At 38.5% G+C, this 22,081-nt stretch overlaps 1 protein-coding gene across 2 annotated transcripts; it reads left to right on the forward strand.

Annotated features, from left to right (window-relative positions):
* Nucleotides 1-88: 88 nt before the first annotated feature.
* SLC35A5 (solute carrier family 35 member A5) lies at nucleotides 89-19,792 on the forward strand. Of its 2 annotated transcripts, none has more exons than XM_053663038.1 (7): nucleotides 89-171; nucleotides 1,398-1,546; nucleotides 5,434-5,532; nucleotides 6,872-7,002; nucleotides 9,537-9,604; nucleotides 16,185-16,965; nucleotides 18,328-19,792. In XM_053663038.1, the coding sequence occupies exons 2-7, from the start codon at nucleotides 1,417-1,419 to the stop codon at nucleotides 18,394-18,396; spliced, it is 1,278 nt and encodes a 425-aa protein (XP_053519013.1). In that variant the 5' UTR covers nucleotides 89-171; nucleotides 1,398-1,416; the 3' UTR covers nucleotides 18,397-19,792. The 2 variants fall into 2 exon arrangements, with proteins under 2 accessions (XP_053519013.1, XP_053519012.1); XM_053663037.1 differs by lacking the exon at nucleotides 89-171 and adding an exon at nucleotides 402-640.
* The last annotated feature ends 2,289 nt before the right edge of the window (nucleotides 19,793-22,081 follow it).

Here is a 22,081-nt window from a genome sequence, read left to right on the forward strand (position 1 = left end):
CGACGTGCATCCGCACCCAGGCGAAGGCACCCGACGGGACGTACGGGACGAGGGGGAGGGGCGGCTGGCACCGCGCGCTAGGATTGGGCAGGCGCTCCTCGCGCCCCAGACAGCGAGCAGGGGACCGGGCCCAGCTGTCAACTGGCCACGAGGGAGAGTGGCAAGGACAAGGTGGGTTTGGGGGGGCGGGAGGAGCGGGCGCACCCGCAACCCTGGCTTTCGAGAACTGTATTCACCCCTTTGCTCCTCTCGCGCCCCTTCCGGCTTCCCCGTCCTTCTCCCACACTCTCGCCGTAGCTCCACAGCCACTCGGGTCTCACGTGACTTAAGACTCTGGACACGTGACGAGAGAAAAGCCCAAGCTGGGGCGGGATCTGGCGGCTTCTCCCCGCCCTCCGGAAGCGTAACACAGAGCGCGCCTGCGCAATGGGCGCCAAGTCCGCTGTTTGGGACTGGGACCTTAGTGTGCTTTTTGTTTCGAAATAAGAGGCTCTGTAGCAGAGGGTTTTTCGCCTTTCCTTCCCTCCGATAGCTTCCCTACGTATGGACGCTAAAAGCTGCTGATGCTACTGAGCTAATCAGATACTGATTCAATTTTAGGATGTGAGTTCTTCCACTAGAGCTCTTCAGAGGAACGGAGGTAACCGCGCCCGTCGGCCCAAGGAGTGCGCGTGCGTTGGAGGGGTGGGCGCGCCTTACGCTATCCCTATTGCGCAGGTGTGGCAAGATGGATTTCCCTGGCGGTGGAGGGAGAGGGCCCCTCCACCCTCTAACGGGAGAGGGTCCTCTTTGGCCTCTGTACTGTGCGCCCAGTAGAGCTGTCGCAGTTGGCATCACCAATCCCCCAGGCCCTATGCGCATCCCCACACTGGAAGGCTTTGTGCAAATACTTTACCCTGCCTAGAAATTAGTGTTCTCAGCATATAAAAGAGTGTCTTAGAGTCACTGATTTCAAAGTTCTTTTCTACTCAACACCAGTTCAGTATTAGTTAACATCAATGCAACGAAATTTTTCCAAACAAGCTTTTTCCTCCTCCTAGGGAAGAGGAGCAACGGAGGAGAGAAATAACGTATCTGAAATTCTCGTCTGTTATAGCAAAGTTGTTAGTAAGAGTGAAAGTTAAACAATTGCTTGTGTGAAGAATTATGAAGTCCCAAAGTGTTAGTTACCCACTTGCAACCTTAGCAGCACTTCTAATCTGGTTCTGGCCTATTCTGTCCTTAGAGTTCCTCCACCCATCAAATGTTGACACTGCTCATTTACTTCTCCACAGTTTTCTCTTGTGCTCCTCAACTTTCTTTTCAGTTTTAGTAATAGCCATAGCACAAATCAATGGCATTTGCATTATCCTTAATCTGCCAACAGGGTTGCTCATTAACTTATTCTTCTCTTTAAGGCAATTAGAAAACAGTGAAATGGAAAGCAAGTGCTGTGGTCATCCCATGTTATGCTCCTTGTCCACAATGTATACATTCTTGCTAGGGGCCATATTCATTGCTTTAAGCTCAAGTCGCATCCTATTAGTAAAATATTCAGCCAACGAAGGTAAGTTAGGACTTGGAATATGTACGGAATGCTTCCAACTAATTACATGTTCTTTCTCCTGATTTGGGTTTTCTTGTGTATGAAATGGGAATAATACCCTTTCAAGTACTCTGCATCATGGGAATGATGAAGAATGTTTAAATTTGATTTTTTTAACCTTTCATTCCTTAGCAAGAAAAATTTTTGATGTTTTCTGAAATTTGGGTCAGTCAAGAACCTGTATAGGACAGGTCATAACATCTGACTATTGCTTTAGTCAACTAGTCCTGGGGCCTGTAGCAATGTGTATAATTATAACTAATTTTGAGATAGTCAAGAGGATATATTTTTAGTCACTTGGCATTTTTGATGTACTATCTGTATCATTGTATATCTGAATTATTGTATCATTGGGACAGTGCAGATTATAGCTTTGGTAAATACATGCTCAAGAATTCTTTTATGTAAGAATTTGTATTTAAACAGTTTAATTCCATAAAACTGTACTGAGAACCTTTTATGAGTTATTGAGGACACATAAAATTACGACACCGTAACATTTAATGGTCTGGTTGGAAAGTCAGATGTGTATATTTCTCTACTTAAGTTAGTTTATCTGCCAGACCCTAGAATAAGTATAAGCAGGTTCAAAGTGCATAGGACATAGACCTAGTTCTCAAGAACTCTGTTTATTAGGAAAGACATCATGTAAATATATTGTGAATATATAATATAATAAATGCTGTTCTATACCAAAGATGAAGAAATAGTTTAGAGTAGAAAGTGGTATATTCTGTCTGGGAGAGGATGATGTGTAGTACAAAGGGATAAGGGAACACTTCCTTGATAAGGCCGACAGTTAATCCACAAGATTACAAAGTGATCAGGGGCATTCAAAACAGTGGCAACAAACTGTAAAAATGAACAGATGCATAAAAGCAGGATGGATTGTGAGAAGGTGTAGTTCAGAATTACAGAACAAAAAGTTTAAGAACTCAGAGGAGAGGGGGAAAGGTGAGCTTGGCCAGAGAGAGAAGCGATGATCAGATAGTTAAGGACTTCATATACTATGCTAATGTCCTGGGACTTTGTTCTCTAGACCTGATAGTCTGGGGAGTAAGGAGTACCTGAAGGATTGTAAACAGAAGGGAAAAGTGAAAAAGACTATTATGGTAGGGTGGATGCAGGATGGACAAAAGGGGAAGGGACTCGAAGTGAGTAGCCAGTTAGGGGATTATTGCAAATTCAAGCCTCAGATGATGGAGACTAACCAAGGCTTTGGAAGAAGGAACAGAAAAGAGAAGATAGGGTAAAGAAATATTCTAAACATAGAAAAGACAGAACTTGGAGAATGTATTGAACATGGAAGTTAAAGGAGATAGAATACTGGGTAGCTCAAAGTTTTGTTGCGAGTGGTGAGTGGGTCATGGATGTTCTCAGCTGAGATGAAGACTATTAAGAAAAAGAAGAACTGGGGGGGTGGGCTGGGATGGGAGTAAAAAAACTGTACTTGAACAATAATTAAATTAAAAAGAAGAGATTGGACAGAGTTTAGAGAGAATACAGAGTTTTAGCTCTGTGCCTTTATGAGGCCAGTAGCTGTGTACTTATTGCAATAATGAATAAATACAAGGTAGTTATTCATATGCATGTGTTAGTAGGCATTAAATGTTCCAGAATACAGGTTTGGAGACATTAATATTAAATTGACATTTAAAATTCTAGAGGCAAAGGGCTCATTCAGAGTAAGCATACAAAACAGGAAAACAGCCAAAGACAGAACTCCAAAGAATACCAACATTTAACAGGCATGCTGACACTCAGAAGGAATTGTTAGCAAGAACTAAATGCACATGACTCAGATGGAAAGGAAAATGTTTGAAGACAGAGGGAGTTGCAACATCATAAGATAAGGATTAAAGCATGCCCTTTGGAATTAGTAATTAGAAGATACTCAGTAATCTCAGGAGAAGGTAGGTTGAATACAGTGGTGGGATAAGAAACAACATTGTTTGAGGACAAGACCTAAATGGAAAGTGGGCAAAATGGAGATAATGAATGCTGACAGTGTTTTATTGAGAGAAGGAGGAAGTACAGTAGTTGGAGGGGTAGGACCTTCTACAGTGTTTTTGTTTTTTTGCATGAGTGGGCTTTAAGCATATTTATAGGCCAAGGGGAATAAATCAGTTAATAGATAAAGGGGATATTGAAGCCAGAGGAATTACTTATTGGAGCAAAGTCCCTGCTAGGGAAGATTTCAAAGGGAAGGATGGGTGCATAGTGGGACCGGGGCCCCTTTTGGAGGGACTAAAGGGAAACCAGTAAGGATGGATGTAATGTAGACAAGGTATGTGAGTGTAGTAGAAGGTAAGTGGAGGGAGTTGCCACATGTTACTGAGACATAGTTTAGAATCAACCACAAAAGAAATACAAGAAAAAAAAGAATAAAAGAGTAAGTTAAAGAGCAGTGACAAGATTTTGAGTTGTATTTTGAAGGCTTCACCCTAGCCCTATTCTTGTGTGTACATGTTTGCTCATGTGTATCATAATAGAGATCCATGCAAAGTGTTACTGGGGGAAAATTGAGTGTGATGTCAGTCTAGCTTTGAGCTCAGAAGAGGAAGGAGGATGTCTTTTAACTAGGCTTTGAATGATGTGAAAAAAAGTGTTAACAGGCAAATAACTAAATTCAGGTTAACATTTATTAAGTGCCTGCTAAGTGCAAAGCAACATTAAGTCCCAGGTATGTAAAGATGGCTGATGTGGTCCTTTTTTCATAGGGAGTTTACATTCTAAAGGTAAGACACACACATAAAAAAATAACTAATACAATGTGATGAGTACTGTTACAGAGGTTTATAGGAGGAGCTACAGGATCAGAAATGAATAAAGAATTAACAATGCTTAGTTTGCGAAGGTCAAGGGAAGCCACAGAAAGAGGAAGAAAGCGTGTTCTGGGGAGAAAGAGTATTGAATTGGTGATTCTCCTTTGTACTTGGCCAGTTTGGGTTTTTAATATGATGACCAAGGTAAAGAATATAAATGTTTTCAAAAAGGGGAAAAATCCATTCCTAAAAATAGTACCTAACAAGGTTTGTGTTTTGGCCAAAATTATACAGCAAGTTGTTTGTAAGCATTTGGAAATGGCAGAGTTAACAGCGAAGACCAAGGCGTATTAACCAAACCTCATTTCCTAATTAGATTGACTTGTCCATTAGGCTTTCCAACATGGGTTTTTGGGGATATCAGAGTATTTTCTCTTAGCCCTAGAGTAGCCAGGACTGTGGACCAGGTGCCTCTTGCCTGAGATAGCTTCCTTTTCTCCCAATGTATCATTTGTCCCAGAATGCCAAACAAATGTTATCTGTGTGTGCCATGATATGAAACAGGAAAGAAAGCTCTTTCCTGTTACGGGAAATATCACAGATAAGTTAAGGGAATATCACAGAGTGTACCTTGAGCTGCGTACAAGGCTCACAGAGTCACACAAGAGGTACCATGAGCTGAGTAATAAATAATTCAGCCAGGTCAATTCCTAGATGCTGGAGGAGTCGGGCCCTGAGTATGTATGTATTAATGCCAAATTTAGAAGATTGCCTCTGATGCCATGCCACAAAGCTTTTATTGCCTGTAGCCCTGCCCTCCTCTACATATTTATCCACAACTTAGATGAAAACATGAGAGGCATATTTATCAAATTCAAGTATAATAAAATGCTCAATGGGGTAGAGATAGATCAAATATTAGGTGAATTAATTTAAAAATTCAAAAGAGCAAAGCCAATTGGATGAACGTTAATATAACTAATATAAAAATCTAGCTTTTAAGTTTAAAAACAACTCTATTAACTGTATAAACATTGTATGGAACAAAATTTATAGTTAAAACACATTTTTGTTACATTTCAGAGAACAAATATGATTATCTTCCAACTACTGTGAATGTGTGCTCAGAACTAGTGAAGCTCATTTTCTGTGGGCTCGTGTCAATCTGGGTTATAAAGAAAGGTGAGTCTTGAAACAATACTGGATGCGTGTTAAAAATCAGAATACAGAGTCAAAAAGTCTTAGAAGTGACAAGAACATTTTGCATCATTTCGCTCATTAATTTTACCTGTGAGGACACTAAAACAAACATCAGCATGATTGTCCGTGTTTCAAAGTGGTGAAACGGACTCAGAGAGAAAGCTTACGCAGTTCTGGGTGTGCGGGGCCGAGCCAGAACGCCAGGCTGCGCTTTCTAGGGTCCTGTCGATTGCTGTAGTTCATAGCTTGTTTCTGTAGTGGGTTGCTCCGTGAGTTTGTGTTCCAATTCAGGATTTTTAAAATTACTGCCGTCTGGCTTACTGTGAAGCACATCGCAGAGCAGTCCCCATCTCCTGCAGGGGAGGCAGCGTAGTGCATTGGGGTCAGGGAGACAGTATTCAGGGTCAGATTATTTTAACTTTTCTGAGCTCTAGTTTCATCAACTAACAAGGATATTAATCCTCACATGTAAAGTACCTAGCCCTTTATGGTTCTTAAAGCGTATTAATTCTTCATGCACATTTCCTAATTATTATTGAGTCTTTGCACTCTAATGTGAACTGTCTTCCATGTCAGGTAAACAGAATTTATTAAAGGGCTTGTCCGAGGAAGATGTCATACTCAAGAGTTTCAGTCTATGCAAAGTTTCCAGTTAGCAAAATATGTTTCTTGATCTCATGAAATTCAGGAACTATTTTCAGGGCTTAAATTTAAATTTTCTTTCTTTTTATTTTATTTTACATTCTCTCTTACAGTACCTTCCTGAGTTTTTGAAAATCTGGAAATGGTACAATAACTTAACACTAGAATTAGTAAAATTTAATTTTCCCTACTCCTCCAGATAGAAATTTTCACCCAGCATCTCCCTTTCCTAACCCACCCCCCCAACACACACAAATACCATGGGGGGGGGGGGGGGATACCAGCAGGAACTTTTTGAGGGTTTTTTTCTACTTATTTTAATTTGTTGATTTTTCTCTTTATTTTATGCCCTCAGAGTACTAAGAGAAACCATAAGTGTATCCTAAGTTGCCTTAAGTGATACTTCTATCTGAGGTTAACAAGAATAATGAGAATCAGTAATCCTGAAGTGTTGCCAGTTGTCAGTGATGATGCCCAGTGGTGGAGTGCAGAAGGATAATAATGTAATAAGGAAATTCTGTATTGTCTGATTTCTTAAGGCTAATAGTCACTGATGGAAGCAAGTTCATAAAGCCCCTTTTAAAGAAAAATGCCAAAAATCAAATACAATTTACCGTCTATTATAAATATGGGCATTCTCATCCAGATCATTTATTTATTGCTGTGTTTCTTTCTTTAGATCATAAAAGTAGAAACTTAAGATGTGCTTCCTGGAGGGAATTCTTCAATTTCATCAAGTGGTCCATTCCAGCCTTTCTTTATTTCCTGGATAATTTAATTGTCTTCTATGTCCTTTCCTATCTTCAACCTGTAAGTAGATATGACAAAATAACATTGGGAAAACACAGATAAATGAATTCCAGGGCTAATCTTTTTTTTTTAATCGTTTTCCTGGGCATTGTTAGTTTCCTTCCGTGGCCTTTCTGAAGTTTGATGAGAATCACCTAAGTACTGATTTACCAATCTGCTTGCCAGAGTCTCTCTCACTGGTAAAGTTCGCTGTATAAAACTTTCTGTTTTGTAGGAGTTGCTTCCTGGCCAGTGAATCTGGACCCAGGTCTCTTTCTGTAACCTTAATCAATCTGCCTATTTTCCGAGCCGTCCTATCTATGATTACCAGCCTCTAATACAAATCTCAATATTTAGGTGCTCCAAGGAGACTTAACTCAAAATTATACACTCAGTGCACTGCTCTTTTGTATACCTGCTTGATATAGTTTATATATATTCTTTTTGTACAATTTTCTTTTTGTTAGCCCTGTCATTTAACTAACAAGTACTTTAAGGGTAGAAATTGTATCCTCCCAACTCTAAACACTTCTTATATAACCAATACTGCTGGAATATTTTAATCTCTCTTGGCATTCTTCATGCAGATTTAGAGAACCATTAGTAATCAGAATTAAAATCGGTCTTCTGCTCTTACCTATTACTCAGTTTGGGTCATGTGTTTTGTTGTTTTTTTTTCTTAATGTTTTAAAAAATGAGCATTCTTGTTTCCATTGTTGCCAAAATGTTTTACAAATTCCTTTAAAGCATAAATTCAGGCATTTCTATTATAAATAAAATTTTTATTCATTGTAGTCCTCTATGTGAAGCCTCTTAAATATAGCCAAATTATTTTGTGAGTGGGATGAAAAGGAGGGATTCACAGAGAACTCTAGTTGAAAATAGGAGTTTGATTCTTTTGCACAATTTGGAAGCCATGTTACTAGGCAAGCCCCAAGTACTCTAAGAGTCAATTGCCCATTTGTAGAAGAAAATAATGTTGCCATACCTGCTCAAAGGCAGGGACCTGGGCCGGGTGATCACTTGAAGTTCCTTTCAGCTCTGTGATCCATGTTGTTGTTAGTAAGTGTCCATGCACCTAAAATGTATTTTCTCCTAAATTCATGCTTCCACTGTATTTTTCAGACCTGAGAATTCCCGTACCTGGTGACACAATTATTCATATTCAATAAGTATATATTGAATATTCTATTTTATTTGTATCCAACATATTACCGATTACTCTACATTTATGTTTTTCCTACATTGCCCAATACCGAGGCAAGATTACAATTTCCTGTTTTTCTTTCAACCTGTTGCTTTGCACTTCCTTCCTGATTATGTACAACCGCAAATATTACAAAGTAAATCACGTGGCTGTGTACTGCTGGAAGGCATTAAAGAGGCTTACATGGAAGTTTCAGGGCAAAGAGCTCTAGTGTTTTGTTCATTCTGTACTATTGCATGGACAGAGTTTTCAGAAGGCACCAGGCCAGCCAGGATGCTTGGCGAGTACACTCGAGTTGCCATGGTTGTGACCAATCAGAGCCTCCACTTCCCCACTTCCCTTGCATCCTCTTCACCCTTCTACTTAGCAGCTCACAGACACTCATCTACAGAGACGGACACTGAGGAAATCTTAAAATAGCATACCCATAAAAATTCAGTAGAAAAAACAACAATATTGTAGTCTTGGAATTTTTGTTCATTGTTACCGGATTTACTGTTACTTCTTTAATTCAGCTGCGTGTTGGCCATGCGTGCTGGTTATATAAGATTGTTGATACTCTTTGGAGTTTAGTCATGCTAAAATGACAGGAAGGAGGAAGGCAGGGTGAACTAAATCCAATTTATTTTTTAAAAGTGTATATATTAGATCCAATTATAAGGAACAGTGATAGAATTTCATACTTCCTAGGCCAAAATGTATATGTGTGTTTTCAGAGTAGTAGTCTCATATGTGAAATATGACTGAATTTACAAAAACAGACCTTTATAAAATTTGACTAACACACTTCTGAGTTTTTAGAACAATGTGAATAAATCCTAAGGACTGTCAGATATGAGTTTGGTAGTGAATCACTGATAGCTCAGCCAGGAAAACCGATTCAGTTCCTACAATAGTAAGGGTGCTTAAAAACCTTGATCTCATTTACCTTACTGTATAAATGGGCCTAACAGAACCTACCTTCTCTCTAGCCATAGAAACAGTACTGAAAGACTATAAAGCACTTTGAGAGCGCAGAACAGTATTCTTTGGAGGCATGGTAACTGTTATTTCAGACATAAACTTTTAACGTTTGTAAGTATTTCCAGATCTGCACATACAGATTATTTACACAGGCATTTGCTGAATTTCAACACATTTTGAAAGCCTGTACAATAATTTGATCATATCTGCATAAATTTAATGAGCAATAAAAATGGAATTTAATCTTCTAGTGAAATAGCTGCCCTAATAACCCCTCTGGTTTTTGACCAAAAATGCTTTTCTTGTCAGGTGAACCACCAAGCTGGGAGATTTCTGAGGTCAGTACTTTATTTGGATTGTAACTCTATCTTCTCTTTCTTTCTAGGCCATGGCTGTTATCTTCTCGAATTTTAGTATTATAACAACAGCTCTTCTATTCAGGATAGTGCTGAAGTAAGTAACTTGTTGGGAAAGTACATGTGGTACTTTGGAACGGCGCAGCCTTGTTTCAGATGATATACCCAGAGAGCACTGAGCCCTCCGAATCCCAAGGCCAAGATTTTATTCCTAATTGGCTTTGTGTGTTGGCACGGTGCTTAACGCATCTGGGAAGCAGCTCCACGCCTAGCTTGCCTAAATCCTCTGTGATTCCATGTTCCAAATGTTTTTTCTCAACATCTCCCCCCACCTCCAAAAAAAGATAATTGACGGTTTTGAGTTTAATTTTTAGTGCCATATTTTTAACAAAGAATTTATGAAGTGGGTTGTTTTTTGTTTCCAGAATCTGTATTACAGTAATAGGGAACCAAGAAGTTCCTAAGATTAATACACATTTGTTATTTGGAGTTTGGAGATGATAAAGTGGCAAATTCTTTGTTAAACTACTTGAGATGAGTATGTGATTTAAGTTCTAACTGGCTGAGGATTTGCATGAGGAATCATGTCACATTAATATTAATAAAAGTGGTAGATTTTTAAACTTCAAAGTTCTATCACCAGTCTTTCCTGTCTCCAGGAAGACCTTTGAACAAAATACATATTTTTAACTAAACAGACTTTGCTGCAAAAGCAAAGGCCAGAATGTTCTAAGGTGGAGCAGGATCTGGGCACTTAACTCCAGTTTGATCTGTTATTTAATGATGATGATTATAAAAAATAAAGTTAACTTCTTGTTATGTTTGTTGTGATTGTTTTTCTTTAATTTCGCATTCACTTTCCCTTTTTAATTTCTTGTTTCTCAGTATGCTGTGTCACAGCGTGCTCGTTCATTTATGTGTACAGAACAGTGCATGGCTCGGTACATAGACACTCAGAAAATAAGTGTTGTAGCCATGATGCCTTCAATACATAAATTACATGAAATTCTTAAAAGTTTTTTTATCCTGAGGAAACATTCTATTTAATGATTGACATAACAGAAGTAAATGAACAATTTACTTCATCCAGGTTAAATGTTTCAGTACTGAAGTTTAAATGTTGCAGTACACTGAAGTTTTCTTTTGCATCTTATTTTTTATGAAATTTTTTCATTATGAATTTTGACAAGAGTTCAACGAGCGTACTAAAGAATGCTATTCCCAAAATGTTTTGAAGTCTTTAAAATCAACATGAAAGTCACTGTGTAGGATTAAAAGTTGGCTTTTGAGAAAATGTCAGCAATAATATTTTTATAGTGGTTTCTCTGATAAAATTACAGATGCACTTCCATAAAGGAAGTAAAGTTGACTCTGACAATAAAAGGCTCACTATTTAGTAAGGAAGTGAAGTTCTCAAAAACATGCTTTTTTAAAAGTGAAACTTTTTTTTCCTCTGAATGATAGTTAGTTAGCACACATGCTATTATATTTATTGTATAATATATAACGTGTTATTTCACTGTATTATGTCAAAATTACATCAGTTTAAAACTAAACTTACCAAAGAAAAGATACAAAGTATATATTGCCTGAGTTGAAATTGGCCCATGGTTTGACTCCAGGGCATGAGCCTTGGCTCTGAGGCCAAGGTGAGGGGCCACTTAGAAAGACGCTGCTTACCCAGAGCAAGTTCAGCTGCCCTGTGGGCAGTGTGGTCAGGGAGGTTCTCGACCAGGCAATGATGAGAAAACATTAAGCACTGCGCTGAAGGTCTTTCTACCCTATTTTGCATCTTACCTTGATCCCATGAGGCAGGTACTGTTACTGTCCCTATTCATCAATAGATTTCATTTCAAGCTGAGTCTGTTCTTAGAGCCCATAGTCACTGGGCATTTTGCAGTGTCTGGTGGCTTCCTTTGACTTAGAGAAGTGTGTCCGGGTGGACAAAGCTGGGGGAAGAAGGGCCAACTTAAAATGAGCTGCCTGCCTTCTGGCAGAGAATGCCACCACCACGGGCAGAGATGGGCCTGTTAAATTTTTAAGCATTTAACAATTTATTTTAACAAAGTTAATTCTTACTGTAAACAAATCCAAATCTGTTTATACTATAAACTTTAAATGTTTGCTGTAAATACTACTACTAATAATATTAACTATATTATTGGTAGTTTTAATAAAATTAATTTTGTTATAACTCAAATTTAAGATTTTTTCCACATATTTTACCTCTTGATATTCAGAGCAGTAATTCTCATTCTTAGACATGCATTTACTTTGTGGTTAATATCTCTGTTTTGCTTTCTTGGAAGTTATTTATATTAAAGAAACAATAAAATTACTCCATTTTTGTTATTTCCACAAGCACTAACTTAGTTCCCGGAGTGGTTCTTAGTTCCTGATTTGCCAATCATCACTGAAGCTACTCTGAATAGTACAACTAATATATAATAGTAATCTAATACTATTTTATGGGAATGCTTTTTAAATATTTTCTATTATGACATTTTAATATCAACTCAATTTTGTTGTATTTTGACTGTTTTGTTGGTGGTGATTTATGGTGTTTGTCTTTTTTCCCTATTTAATCTGTTCTGTGAATCATTTGATGGTCTGCTCTTGGCAATAAAATTTTGACCTAAGAGTAACAGCTTGAGTTCTGTCTCATATCCTAGAATTGTTTGCTCATCTTTCATTTCCAATACCGTAGTTCCCTCACACTGCACTGTAGCAGAGCCGTCACATACCTCCCCATTCAAATGAAGAATATAAGGCCACATCGGCAGGAAGAAATAAGTCCAGTGACTAATGCAAGAATTAATTGGAAGAATTCAAACTGGGAAAAGAAAAAATATTACTGTCCAAATGTTTTATTGTCTTTTCTAGAAAACCGCATGTGAATATATACTCACTTCTTTGAAGTGTAGACATTGCTTCGAAGTGGAAACTGGTGGTGAGCCTCAGCCTCAGTGGTTCCCTCCCCACGCTTAACAAACTTGTATAAAATTGTTTGCTTCCGCTTTAGTAAATAATTTCAATATTATAAGCTCTGAAATTTGGGGGCAAAAGATAACTAAGACCAGCACTTATTTTCACCTAAAAAGTGCATGTGTTTCTTTAATTTCTTCAAAGAGAAGCTATAGGAAAAAATTAACACATTTTGAAACGTGATGCATATCTTAGAAGTAACTTTTTAAATTTTTTTTAGTTATTTTTCAAGTACAGTGTTCTATTTCTCCCATCCCAGCCCACCTCGCCCCGTGCTCCCCACCTCCCTCCCATTTCCACCCCCCTTAGTCATTGTCCCTGTGTCCTTTATACTTTTTCCTCTAAATCCCTCCCACTTTTTCCCCCTTAAATTCCCTCCCTTCTTCCCTCTGGTCGCTGTCCCCTTGTTCCCTATTTCAGTGTCTTTGTTTTTATTCTGTTTGCTTGTTTGTTTTGTTGTTTAGCTTCCTGTCAAAGGTGAGATCATATGGTATTTGTGTTTCAACACCTGGCCTATTTGACTCAGCATAATAATGCTTTCAGGTTCCATCCATGTTGTTGCAAAGGGTAGTAGCTCCTACTGTCTCTGCTGCATAGAATTCCATTGTGTATGTGTACCACAATTTTTTGATCTATTCATTTACTGACTTGCAGATGACAGGATAGTGTACATGGAAAATCCTATAGACTCTACCAAAAAACTACCAAAAAACTGCTCGAACTAATTAATGAATTTGACAAAACAGCATATCTTAGAAGTTATGGTCAAGTTGGGTCACTCTGAACCAGCAGAAAAATAAAAGTGCAGCTCAGCAGTGAGCATTTCTCCAAAATCATTCATTTACTTAGTAAACCTTTTTACAGTTTCTCATCATAAATCTGTTCCTGGTCAGGCTCTTTGTGCTACTAAAAATACGTTCAGTTTCTTATAAAAACAGTTATAAATGAATGATTTTCACTTCATTATTTTCATACTCTGCCTTGGTCCACTGCCACCAGTTAGGGTAGAGCTGCCCTATCTGACATAATTTGGACCTAATTGTTGAGTTTCCCCTCAATTGATTGAGGGGCACCTCAGAGTGAGGAATTATTTTTTTAAAATACATACTTTAAACAATTTAAGTTAAGGTAGGTAAAATATATTACGATAGGTAAAATGCATCCAGTGTATTGTTCATTCTTTTAATGGAAAGCTAAAGGTCTTTGAGTAGGTGTGGGGTTTGCTAATTGGGGATCTTTGGCTTTTTTCTTGCTTGAACCTACATTTATTACGCATCATTATTTCTGGTTTTAGTTTCTTTAAAGTAGAGCAAGTCCTTAAAAGTACTTTAAAAGTAGTTTCTTCTAGATTTTTATTTTTCACTTACTCATTTTATTAGTCATAAAATAAGATCAGCTGTACCTAAATCAAGGCAGTTTTTTTAATCTTGTGAATGATTTCCCTTTAATTTTCCTAAAGCATTCTTAGTTTTTATAAAAACAGCAATTCTCTTCTATCACTCATAATTTATCATTTATGTAACCATCAAAATATATCATTTTAATAATGAGGCCACCTGGCAAAAGCACATTTAGTAACAGTGTGAGCAGAGGTAGACTGTGACCTCAGGTGGAGTCGCCTTCTGGCTGCAGGTGTTCCCCTCTGAGCACCAGTCTGGATGTTGTACCGGGGCGTGGGGAGGTCGGTTGGGTCTCTGCTGTTGCCTGCACTAACCTGAGGAACAAACTCTTCCCTGTACAGTCATCGTTTATAAGAGTGCAGATGCTCAGCTGACTACTTATCAAGCTTTATTTCCTGTGCTGGAAATCTATTTCTAGCCTAATCGTTCATCATTTTTATGTTCCCAAGAACAACTTTGAATGAGTATTACTTGCAGTTAAGTACTGTTTAGCTTGTTCAAGGGTCTGTGTCTTTACATTCAGTGTCAGTAATAGTGGAAAACTTCTAAAGAAACTGTAGATCGTTGCCTCATTTGTCTTGATATACAATAATTGGTTATAATGATTTTTATAAACTGGGCCTTCACTTTCCAACCTGTATTTTCTGTTTCCACTTGATTTGCTTTCTACCACTTAATGCATACCAGCTACACCTTCAGAAGTGTAGTGGCTCGTTCACAGTGTCTGCACTAGCCCGTCACTAAGTCCTAGATCTGGTTATTTGAGAGTATATGCACGAAAAGACATGTTTGTGTGCACAGATGTGCTGCTGTTCAGGCTGCTCAGTGCACTTAGCAGCTGTATGGCATGAAGCTCTGTGGAAGCATCAGTGAAACCAGACACTCGTTCCTATTTATGTATACATCTTGAGAACTCAGAATTACTGTACTTATGAGGCGCGTTGGTCCAGAAGGAAGACATGCGAAACCAAGGCTTAGACCCCTTCCTCTTCATAAATACATTACTCTAAGGAAGTCAGTTAACCTCTCAGAACGTTTCCTCTAGAACAGGAATTGCTCGAACCACAGTTGGTGCTCAAATGCTCCACAGTTCTTGTAACTGCTACTTATCTGTTATGTTACACTTCTGTCTTTGCTTATGTTACTCTCTTTTTCCCCCACTCTGGTGTCACCTACTAATCCATCTTCAAACTTGAAGATGTTGTTCCCCTAGAGGCCTTCCTGTCTACCCCATCCTGAGGCAGCTACTCCTCTTAGCCAACACTGTACATTCCTGTTGGCTTTGCTTAGACTCTTCCTTCTGCCTGGATACATCACCAGTTCCCTGTTCACACAGCAGACTCCAGTGTATTGTTCACCTTTCTGCTCAAGTGCCCTTTCTTTGAAGTCAGCAATACCTGGCTGCCTCACAGACCCACGTGTTCCTTCCTCAGTGTACGCCAGTTGTTTTGTGTATCACTTGTCACACATCTTAGTGCCGTCATTTAGTTTCATGGCTCTTTCCCTATTAAAGTGTTACCTCAAGGCTGGACATCCAGCCCTTGTCTTCCCAGGGTGCCTGGTACATAGAAGCTGCTTAGTCAATGTCTGTCTGAGTGAGTGAGTGCACAAAACAGGATCACAATCATGCATGTCTTCTGTATCTCACCAGTTTGTTGCTAGGCAAAATAAAGCATTGTGAGGACTTTGTGTAACTCAATACTAAAAATATTTTTCTCTTGCCTTATCAAATAGTAGTTTGCTATAAAACACTTTATGATTAATGGTCACAGATCTGGGAGACAGCTTCCTTACATCTTTTTTGGGTTGTGAATACCTTTGAAATTTGACAGAGCTTTGAAGGGTCCCCTGGGGTTGGGGAGCAGGCTGAGGGTTCACCTACATAGAAGACTTGGCACACACTGCAAGGTTTCATAAATTCATCACATTCTGTTTTGTGAAAACTAAGTTGAATGTCTCTGCTATAATTACTTTATAGTGGAATAAAAAAATTTGTGCCAAAGGCTCAAGATCAGCTTTGAAGATAGAAAGGAGGTTTAGTTAAACCTACAAGATCAAAGGAAACTTACAATGAGGTGAAATGACTAAATGGTCATAAGGGACACTTATTATAAAAATGAATAAAAATATCAAGTTTAAGAAGCAGAGACACAAGCTTAAATTATGGGGAATCCTAGCAAAAACTGGCTACGGCTCGTTCAACCAAGTCCTCAACTGAGTTTTCAGGATAAACAGTTGCCATGGGAGGGAAGGAAAGTGAGTAGTAAAATCCTGCTTTTCATCTTTGAACAGGAGGCACCTAAACTGGATACAGTGGGCTTCCCTCCTGATTCTGTTTCTGTCCATTGTGGCCCTCACTGCTGGGACTGACACTTCACAGCATAACCTAGCAGGACATGGATTTCATCACGATGCCTTCTTCAGCCCATCCAATTCCTGCCGCCTTTTCACAAGTGAGTGTTCCAGAAAAGACAATTGCACAGCAAAGGACTGGACTTTTTCTGACTCTAAGTGGAATACCACATTCCGATTTTTCAGTCACGTCCGCCTTGGCTTGGGCCACATTCTTATCATAGTCCAGTGTTTTACTTCTTCAATGGCCAATATCTATAATGAAAAGATACTGAAGGAGGGGGACCAGTTCACTGAAAATATCTTCGTACAGAACAGCAAACTGTATTTCTTTGGCATTCTTTTCAATGGGCTGACTTTGGGTCTTCAGAGCAGTAACCGTGATCAGATTAAGAGTTGTGGGTTTTTTTATGGCCACAATGCATTTTCAGTAGCCCTTATTTTTGTAACTGCATTCCAGGGCCTCTCGGTGGCTTTTATTCTGAAGTTTTTGGATAACATGTTCCATGTCTTAATGGCCCAGGTGACCACTGTCATCATCACAACAGTGTCTGTCCTAGTCTTTGACTTCAGGCCCTCCCTGGAGTTTTTCTTAGAAGCCCCATCAGTTCTTCTCGCCATATTTATTTATAATGCCAGCAAGTCCCAAGCTCTGGAACATGAACCCAGGCAAGAAAGGATCCGAGAGCCAAGTGGCCGTCTTTGGGAGCGCTCCAGTGGGGTAAGTTTGTGAGGATACCGCTTTTTGCCTGTTCTTCCTCAATTCAAAGCATGGCTACACAAGAAAAGAAATAGATTAGTACTGACTTATCGAAGGGTGTATTAGATGTCTGTGATTTAAAAAATTATTCAACAGACGCATGTTGGACTTCTTATGTGTGTAAGAGCTCATGTTACAGCTTTCAGGGTTCCAGAAAAAATATAAATCACAGTCTGAAGGACCTTAACCATCGGTTGTAAGTGAACATGATAGAGTGGGAACTAGAAAGTGCCTCACCGTATTTATCTCGTCCAGTCTCCCGAGTTTTCAAGAGAAGAAACAGACTCAGAGGGAGTAAATGTGACAGTAGGCGAAAGAACTGGCACTAAACCCGTGAGGTCTGACTCCTACTTCATTACTCTTCCCACTCCACCGTTGTTGGGGAAACAAGCCTCATTCATAAAAAAGTTGACCTGGCTCCTAAACTTTCCCTGTAGTTCATAAACCACAATGCCAGGTAGGCAGGCATTGCTTATCTCACCCACTGAGGTGGTGGTTCTCAAAAGGATCTTACAAGAGAAAAATGTTTTCTAAAAGAAAATACTTACACAGCTATTCTGAATAAGCATTATTCTCCCAGTTGCTTATTTGTTTTAGGAGAGTCAGTCATGTTATTAGTAAATTAATAATGACCTTTTAGAGATTCAAGTAAGGAGTTAAATATTCGTTATAAATAAAAGATTTAAAATTACAATTTCCATGAACACTAAATATGAAATATTTTATGCAATGAAAATTTCATTTTTTTGGAAAAAATAATCTATTTTTATTAGAGTTCATGGCAGAGCTTTGCTGAGCTGAACAATGCCTCCAAAATGGTTACAACAGATTCTTCAGATGGAAAAATTAGACTCTTGGGCATCACATGCCATGACCTCAGCCAGAGTATAGATTCAGAAGTCCTGTGTTCTTTTCCAGTGGTCTGAGTACACTGCTTGCTCTACTTTTTAGGTATAAGAACACTGCTTGCTCTACTTTTTAGGTATAAGAATATCAATTTAGGTAACAAGGCCTACTTTGTATCTTTCTCCAGTCTTTAGTCATTTCCCCTTAAGACCAGTAGAGGGTGCTCCTTACTTTGCTCATGTCAACTTCAAAATTCAAGTACTATACTGGTTTACTTCAATTTGTCATGATCTCATTATACATATGAAATTAACTCCCCAGGAACTTCAGTATATATTCAGTTTCATTTGACCAGATTACATCTATAGTGTAATGTAATACCATGATTTGTTAGTGAGTTTCCACCTTGGTAATCATTAAAAACACTACATTTCTAGTTTGGTTTTAATTAATTACTGATTCCATGTTTCCTTTTAGGATGGAGAGGAGCTGGAAAGACTCACCAAACCCAAGAATGCCACTGAGTCAGATGAAGATACTTTCTAATTGGTAGCCACATAATTGGCTGATCTTACAATCTTGTTTTCACATTTTCAGCCTGTGTTAATATTCATCTTTTCACTTTGATAAACCAAGAACATTTCCAAAGAAAAAATGCTCTTTGCATATGTAACTACTACTAAACATTTCTGTCCAAGACTTAGAGTGCACAGAGGCTAAAAAGGGCTAAGGAGCTGACATAAGAGTAAGAGTAGGGAGATTGCATTGGGGACCAGTGCTGGAGAGAAGAACAAATAGATTCACAGGTTATTTTTCTTATCATCCAAGGTTCCAAAAACCTTATAGTAACCAGGTTAGCTGTGCCCCATAAATACACAAATACAGATCAATTTGCCAGATATTAATAATCAGGTGGTTCTACTCTGTGCCAAAGTCTTCACTTTTTTATCATTATAAACATCACCTCAGTTGTCCCTTGAATTTTGAGGCCCTGGAGATACACATCTGGTGGTTAAAACGCTACGTGACTAAAGAACTTGAAGGACTGTTCCACTTGGCTGCAACGTCGATTTGAGGTGAACGTAGTCCATGCGAAATGTTTTGCTGAACATGCAGTTTATCAGAAACAAACTCGGAGTTTTAATCTGTAGGATTTCAAAGGGAACTTAATTTTTAGTGATTATCTTTGGGCGGTTTTCTGTACAAATAACCTTCAAGTTAGGTGGAAATTACTTCCCAATCGCCAGTTATCACTTGTATTTTAAATCACTTAAGCCATGGTGAGTTTTTTTCTCCTCAGGTTGACCTTACTATTCTTGGGTTATTATATTTTGGAGTACTAAGAAGGAGTCAGTTCATTGTCTTAGATATTAATTAGAACTTAACGATAATTGTATATCATATCTGGTTCCTAAGATTTGAGACACTGGCTTCAGAATCATACCAGATTGTCAGTAAGATTAATGCCTATGAATTCCTTTTAAAAGGGTCAATTTGTAAACAATGACTTTACTCTGAAGTGTGAGTATTATTCTAAAAAACAGGAAGGCCAATAATAAAGCACTTTATAGTAATAATATTTTACACTCCAAGTGCATGGTATTTTTCAACATGTTTTGCATGTAGCCAACTGACTCTGAGACAGAGAAGTCAAGTGATGGATAATTTTAAAATGAGAAGACAAATGACTTGCCAGTCATGCAGCTGGGTGCTGGCAGAACAAGAGTGAGCTTTAGCTAATAGGCCTGCATGGTTACAAACAGCGGTACACTGTGGATGTGAGCCTTAAGGTGTCATTTTCATGTAGTCCATTCATCTCTTCTTTTCCCTAAGTTTCATACAGATGAACACTAAAAATATTAAATAATCATCCATGACATGCAGAATAATATGACTGGCATGAGTTGGTGGAAATTTATAAATAAAATAATTACTAAACCTATATCTTGTGTTGCCACTCTGTCCTGTGAGGTGAGATGTGGAGTACTTTTAATTTCAAAAAATGGAGTGATGCGGAAACCCAAACAGCTTTTAAAACTTCTCTTTCAGTAGATCTTGACTTCAGAGAATAGCAAAACTGTTTTCCTTTTCATAGGCATTCCCATCAGAGTAGTGAAATAAGAAGAATAATATAAAAACATTATTATAACAATTTAAAAAGTAAGGAAAATCATATATAAGAGGACCTCACTTTTAGAAAATAAAGCATCCAAAACGTTTATCTCACACTACAGATAAAATTAGAATATTATTTGCAAATGGACTGCTTACAGAATATATTAAATAACAGATTTCAAGGAGCTTGATTTTCTTTTTTTTTTCACTCTCCTTTTCAGAAAGCATTTGTTGCCCAAAGTAAGGTTTACTTGTGTTAACTTAACAATTAATCAGAGACAGATCAAGAATTGGTGCTAAAATATGAAGTTCTGAGGTGGGTGCACTCAAGTACTTACTGTTTTAGGAGGAGAACAACTGGAAGGTGATTGGTTTAGCAGCCATATCCTGTCATCTCAGGTGCTTGTGGAGTCAAGAGTCTAATGTAGAGAACAATTGTCACGTGGAAAAAATAGGTTTCTTCCCTATTCTAAAGAATGAAACTGCAGTGTAAGTTACAGGGTGATGGCTATTCTTTCCTAGATTGAATCCCAACCCAGGCCATACGGCCATATTAATCAAAGCAGCATGATACTGGCACAAAAACAGAAACCTACATCAGTGGGACAGAAGAGAGAGCCCAGAAATAAACCCACACCTTTGTAGTCAATTAATATTCATCAGAGGAAGCAAGCACATACAATGAGCTAATAAAGATAGTTTATGCAATGAATGGTATCGGGAAAATTGGACAGATGTGCAGAAGAATGAAACTAGGCCACCTTCTTACATCACACACAAGAATAAGTTCAAAATGGACTAAAGGCTTAAGTATTAGACCATAAAAACCCTAGAAGAAAATAGGCAGCAAATTCTTGGGCATTGCTTGTAGCAATATTTTACTGGATATATCTCCCCAGGCAAGGGAAACAAGAAAAGCAGGTGGGACTACATCAAACTAAAAAGCATTTGCACAGCAAAGGAAATCATCAACAAAATAAAAAGATAACCCACAGAATAAGAGAACATTCACTGACACATTTGATAAGGGGTTAATACCCAAAATTTATAGAGAACTTGCAAAACAATACCAAAAAAAAGACAATTAAAAAATGGGCAAACAACCTGAATAGACACTTCTCCAAAGAAGACATACAGACATATGGAAAAATGTTCAACATCACTAATCATCAGAGAGATGCAAATTAAAACCACAATGAGATACTGTCTTAGCCCTACCTGTCAGAATGGCCATCATCAATAAATCAACAAACAACAAGTTCGGGAGAGGATGTGGAGAAAGGGGAACCCTCTTGTACTGAATATGGGAATGCACACTGGTGCAGCCACTGTGGAAAGCAGTATGGGGGTCTCAAAAAATGAAAAACTGATCTGACTTTTGGCCCAGTGATCCTACTCCTGGGAATATATCCAAAGGAACCCAAAATATTAATTTGAAAGAACATAAGCAGCCCTGTGTTCATTGCAGCGTTATTTATAATCGCCAAGATATGGAAGCAACCCAAGTGTCCATCAGTAATGAGTGGATAAAACAACTATGGGACATTTACACAATGGAATACCACTTGTTTGTGAAAAAGAAGAAAATTTTACCCTTTGTCACAGCATGGATGAACCTAGAGAGCATTATGCTAAGTGAAATAAGCCAGTCAGAAGAAGACAAATACCGTATGATTTCACTCATATGTGGGATCAAATGAACAAACTAAGAAGGAAAATAGAGACTGACTCCTAAAGAGCAGGATGACAGCTAGTGGGGGGAGGGGGAGGTTAAGGGGTTGAAGGGATTGAGCAAAAAGGTTTAGTACTCGGACAACAGTTTGGTGACTGCAGGGGGAGATGGGTATAAGGGGACTAAATGGAAGTGGAAAAAATACAATAAAATAATAATTAAAAATAAGACCTACAACTAATGTACTAAATCTGCCCCCTTCCTAGTTTCTGAACAGCCTTTGGTTGGACCACAAATACGGCCTGCAGTAACCTGGTTCTGGTTCTGTCATTGGTCCTGGAACCAAACCTTTACCCAGCATGGAGCCTAATCCTGAGGGAAAACAGGATGTGGCCACTGCGTACAGAGGGAAAGATGGCTTAGACCCAGAATCCCAAATCCTTG

This window comes from Artibeus jamaicensis, unplaced genomic scaffold, assembly GCF_021234435.1.
Source record: "Artibeus jamaicensis isolate MK-2021 breed Jamaican fruit bat unplaced genomic scaffold, CSHL_Jam_final contig_3126, whole genome shotgun sequence".
Classification (NCBI taxonomy): domain Eukaryota; kingdom Metazoa; phylum Chordata; class Mammalia; order Chiroptera; family Phyllostomidae; genus Artibeus; species Artibeus jamaicensis.

Bases quoted from the DNA above. Each gene is read 5' to 3' on its own strand.
- SLC35A5 (XM_053663038.1), top strand. From the start codon at position 1,417: ATGGAAAGCAAGTGCTGTGGTCATCCCATGTTATGCTCCTTGTCCACA. The intron at 5,533-6,871 runs GTGAGTCTTGAA...TTCTTTCTTTAG, and splicing joins AATCTGGGTTATAAAGAAAG to ATCATAAAAGTAGAAACTTA. The intron at 16,966-18,327 runs GTAAGTTTGTGA...GTTTCCTTTTAG, and splicing joins TTTGGGAGCGCTCCAGTGGG to GATGGAGAGGAGCTGGAAAG.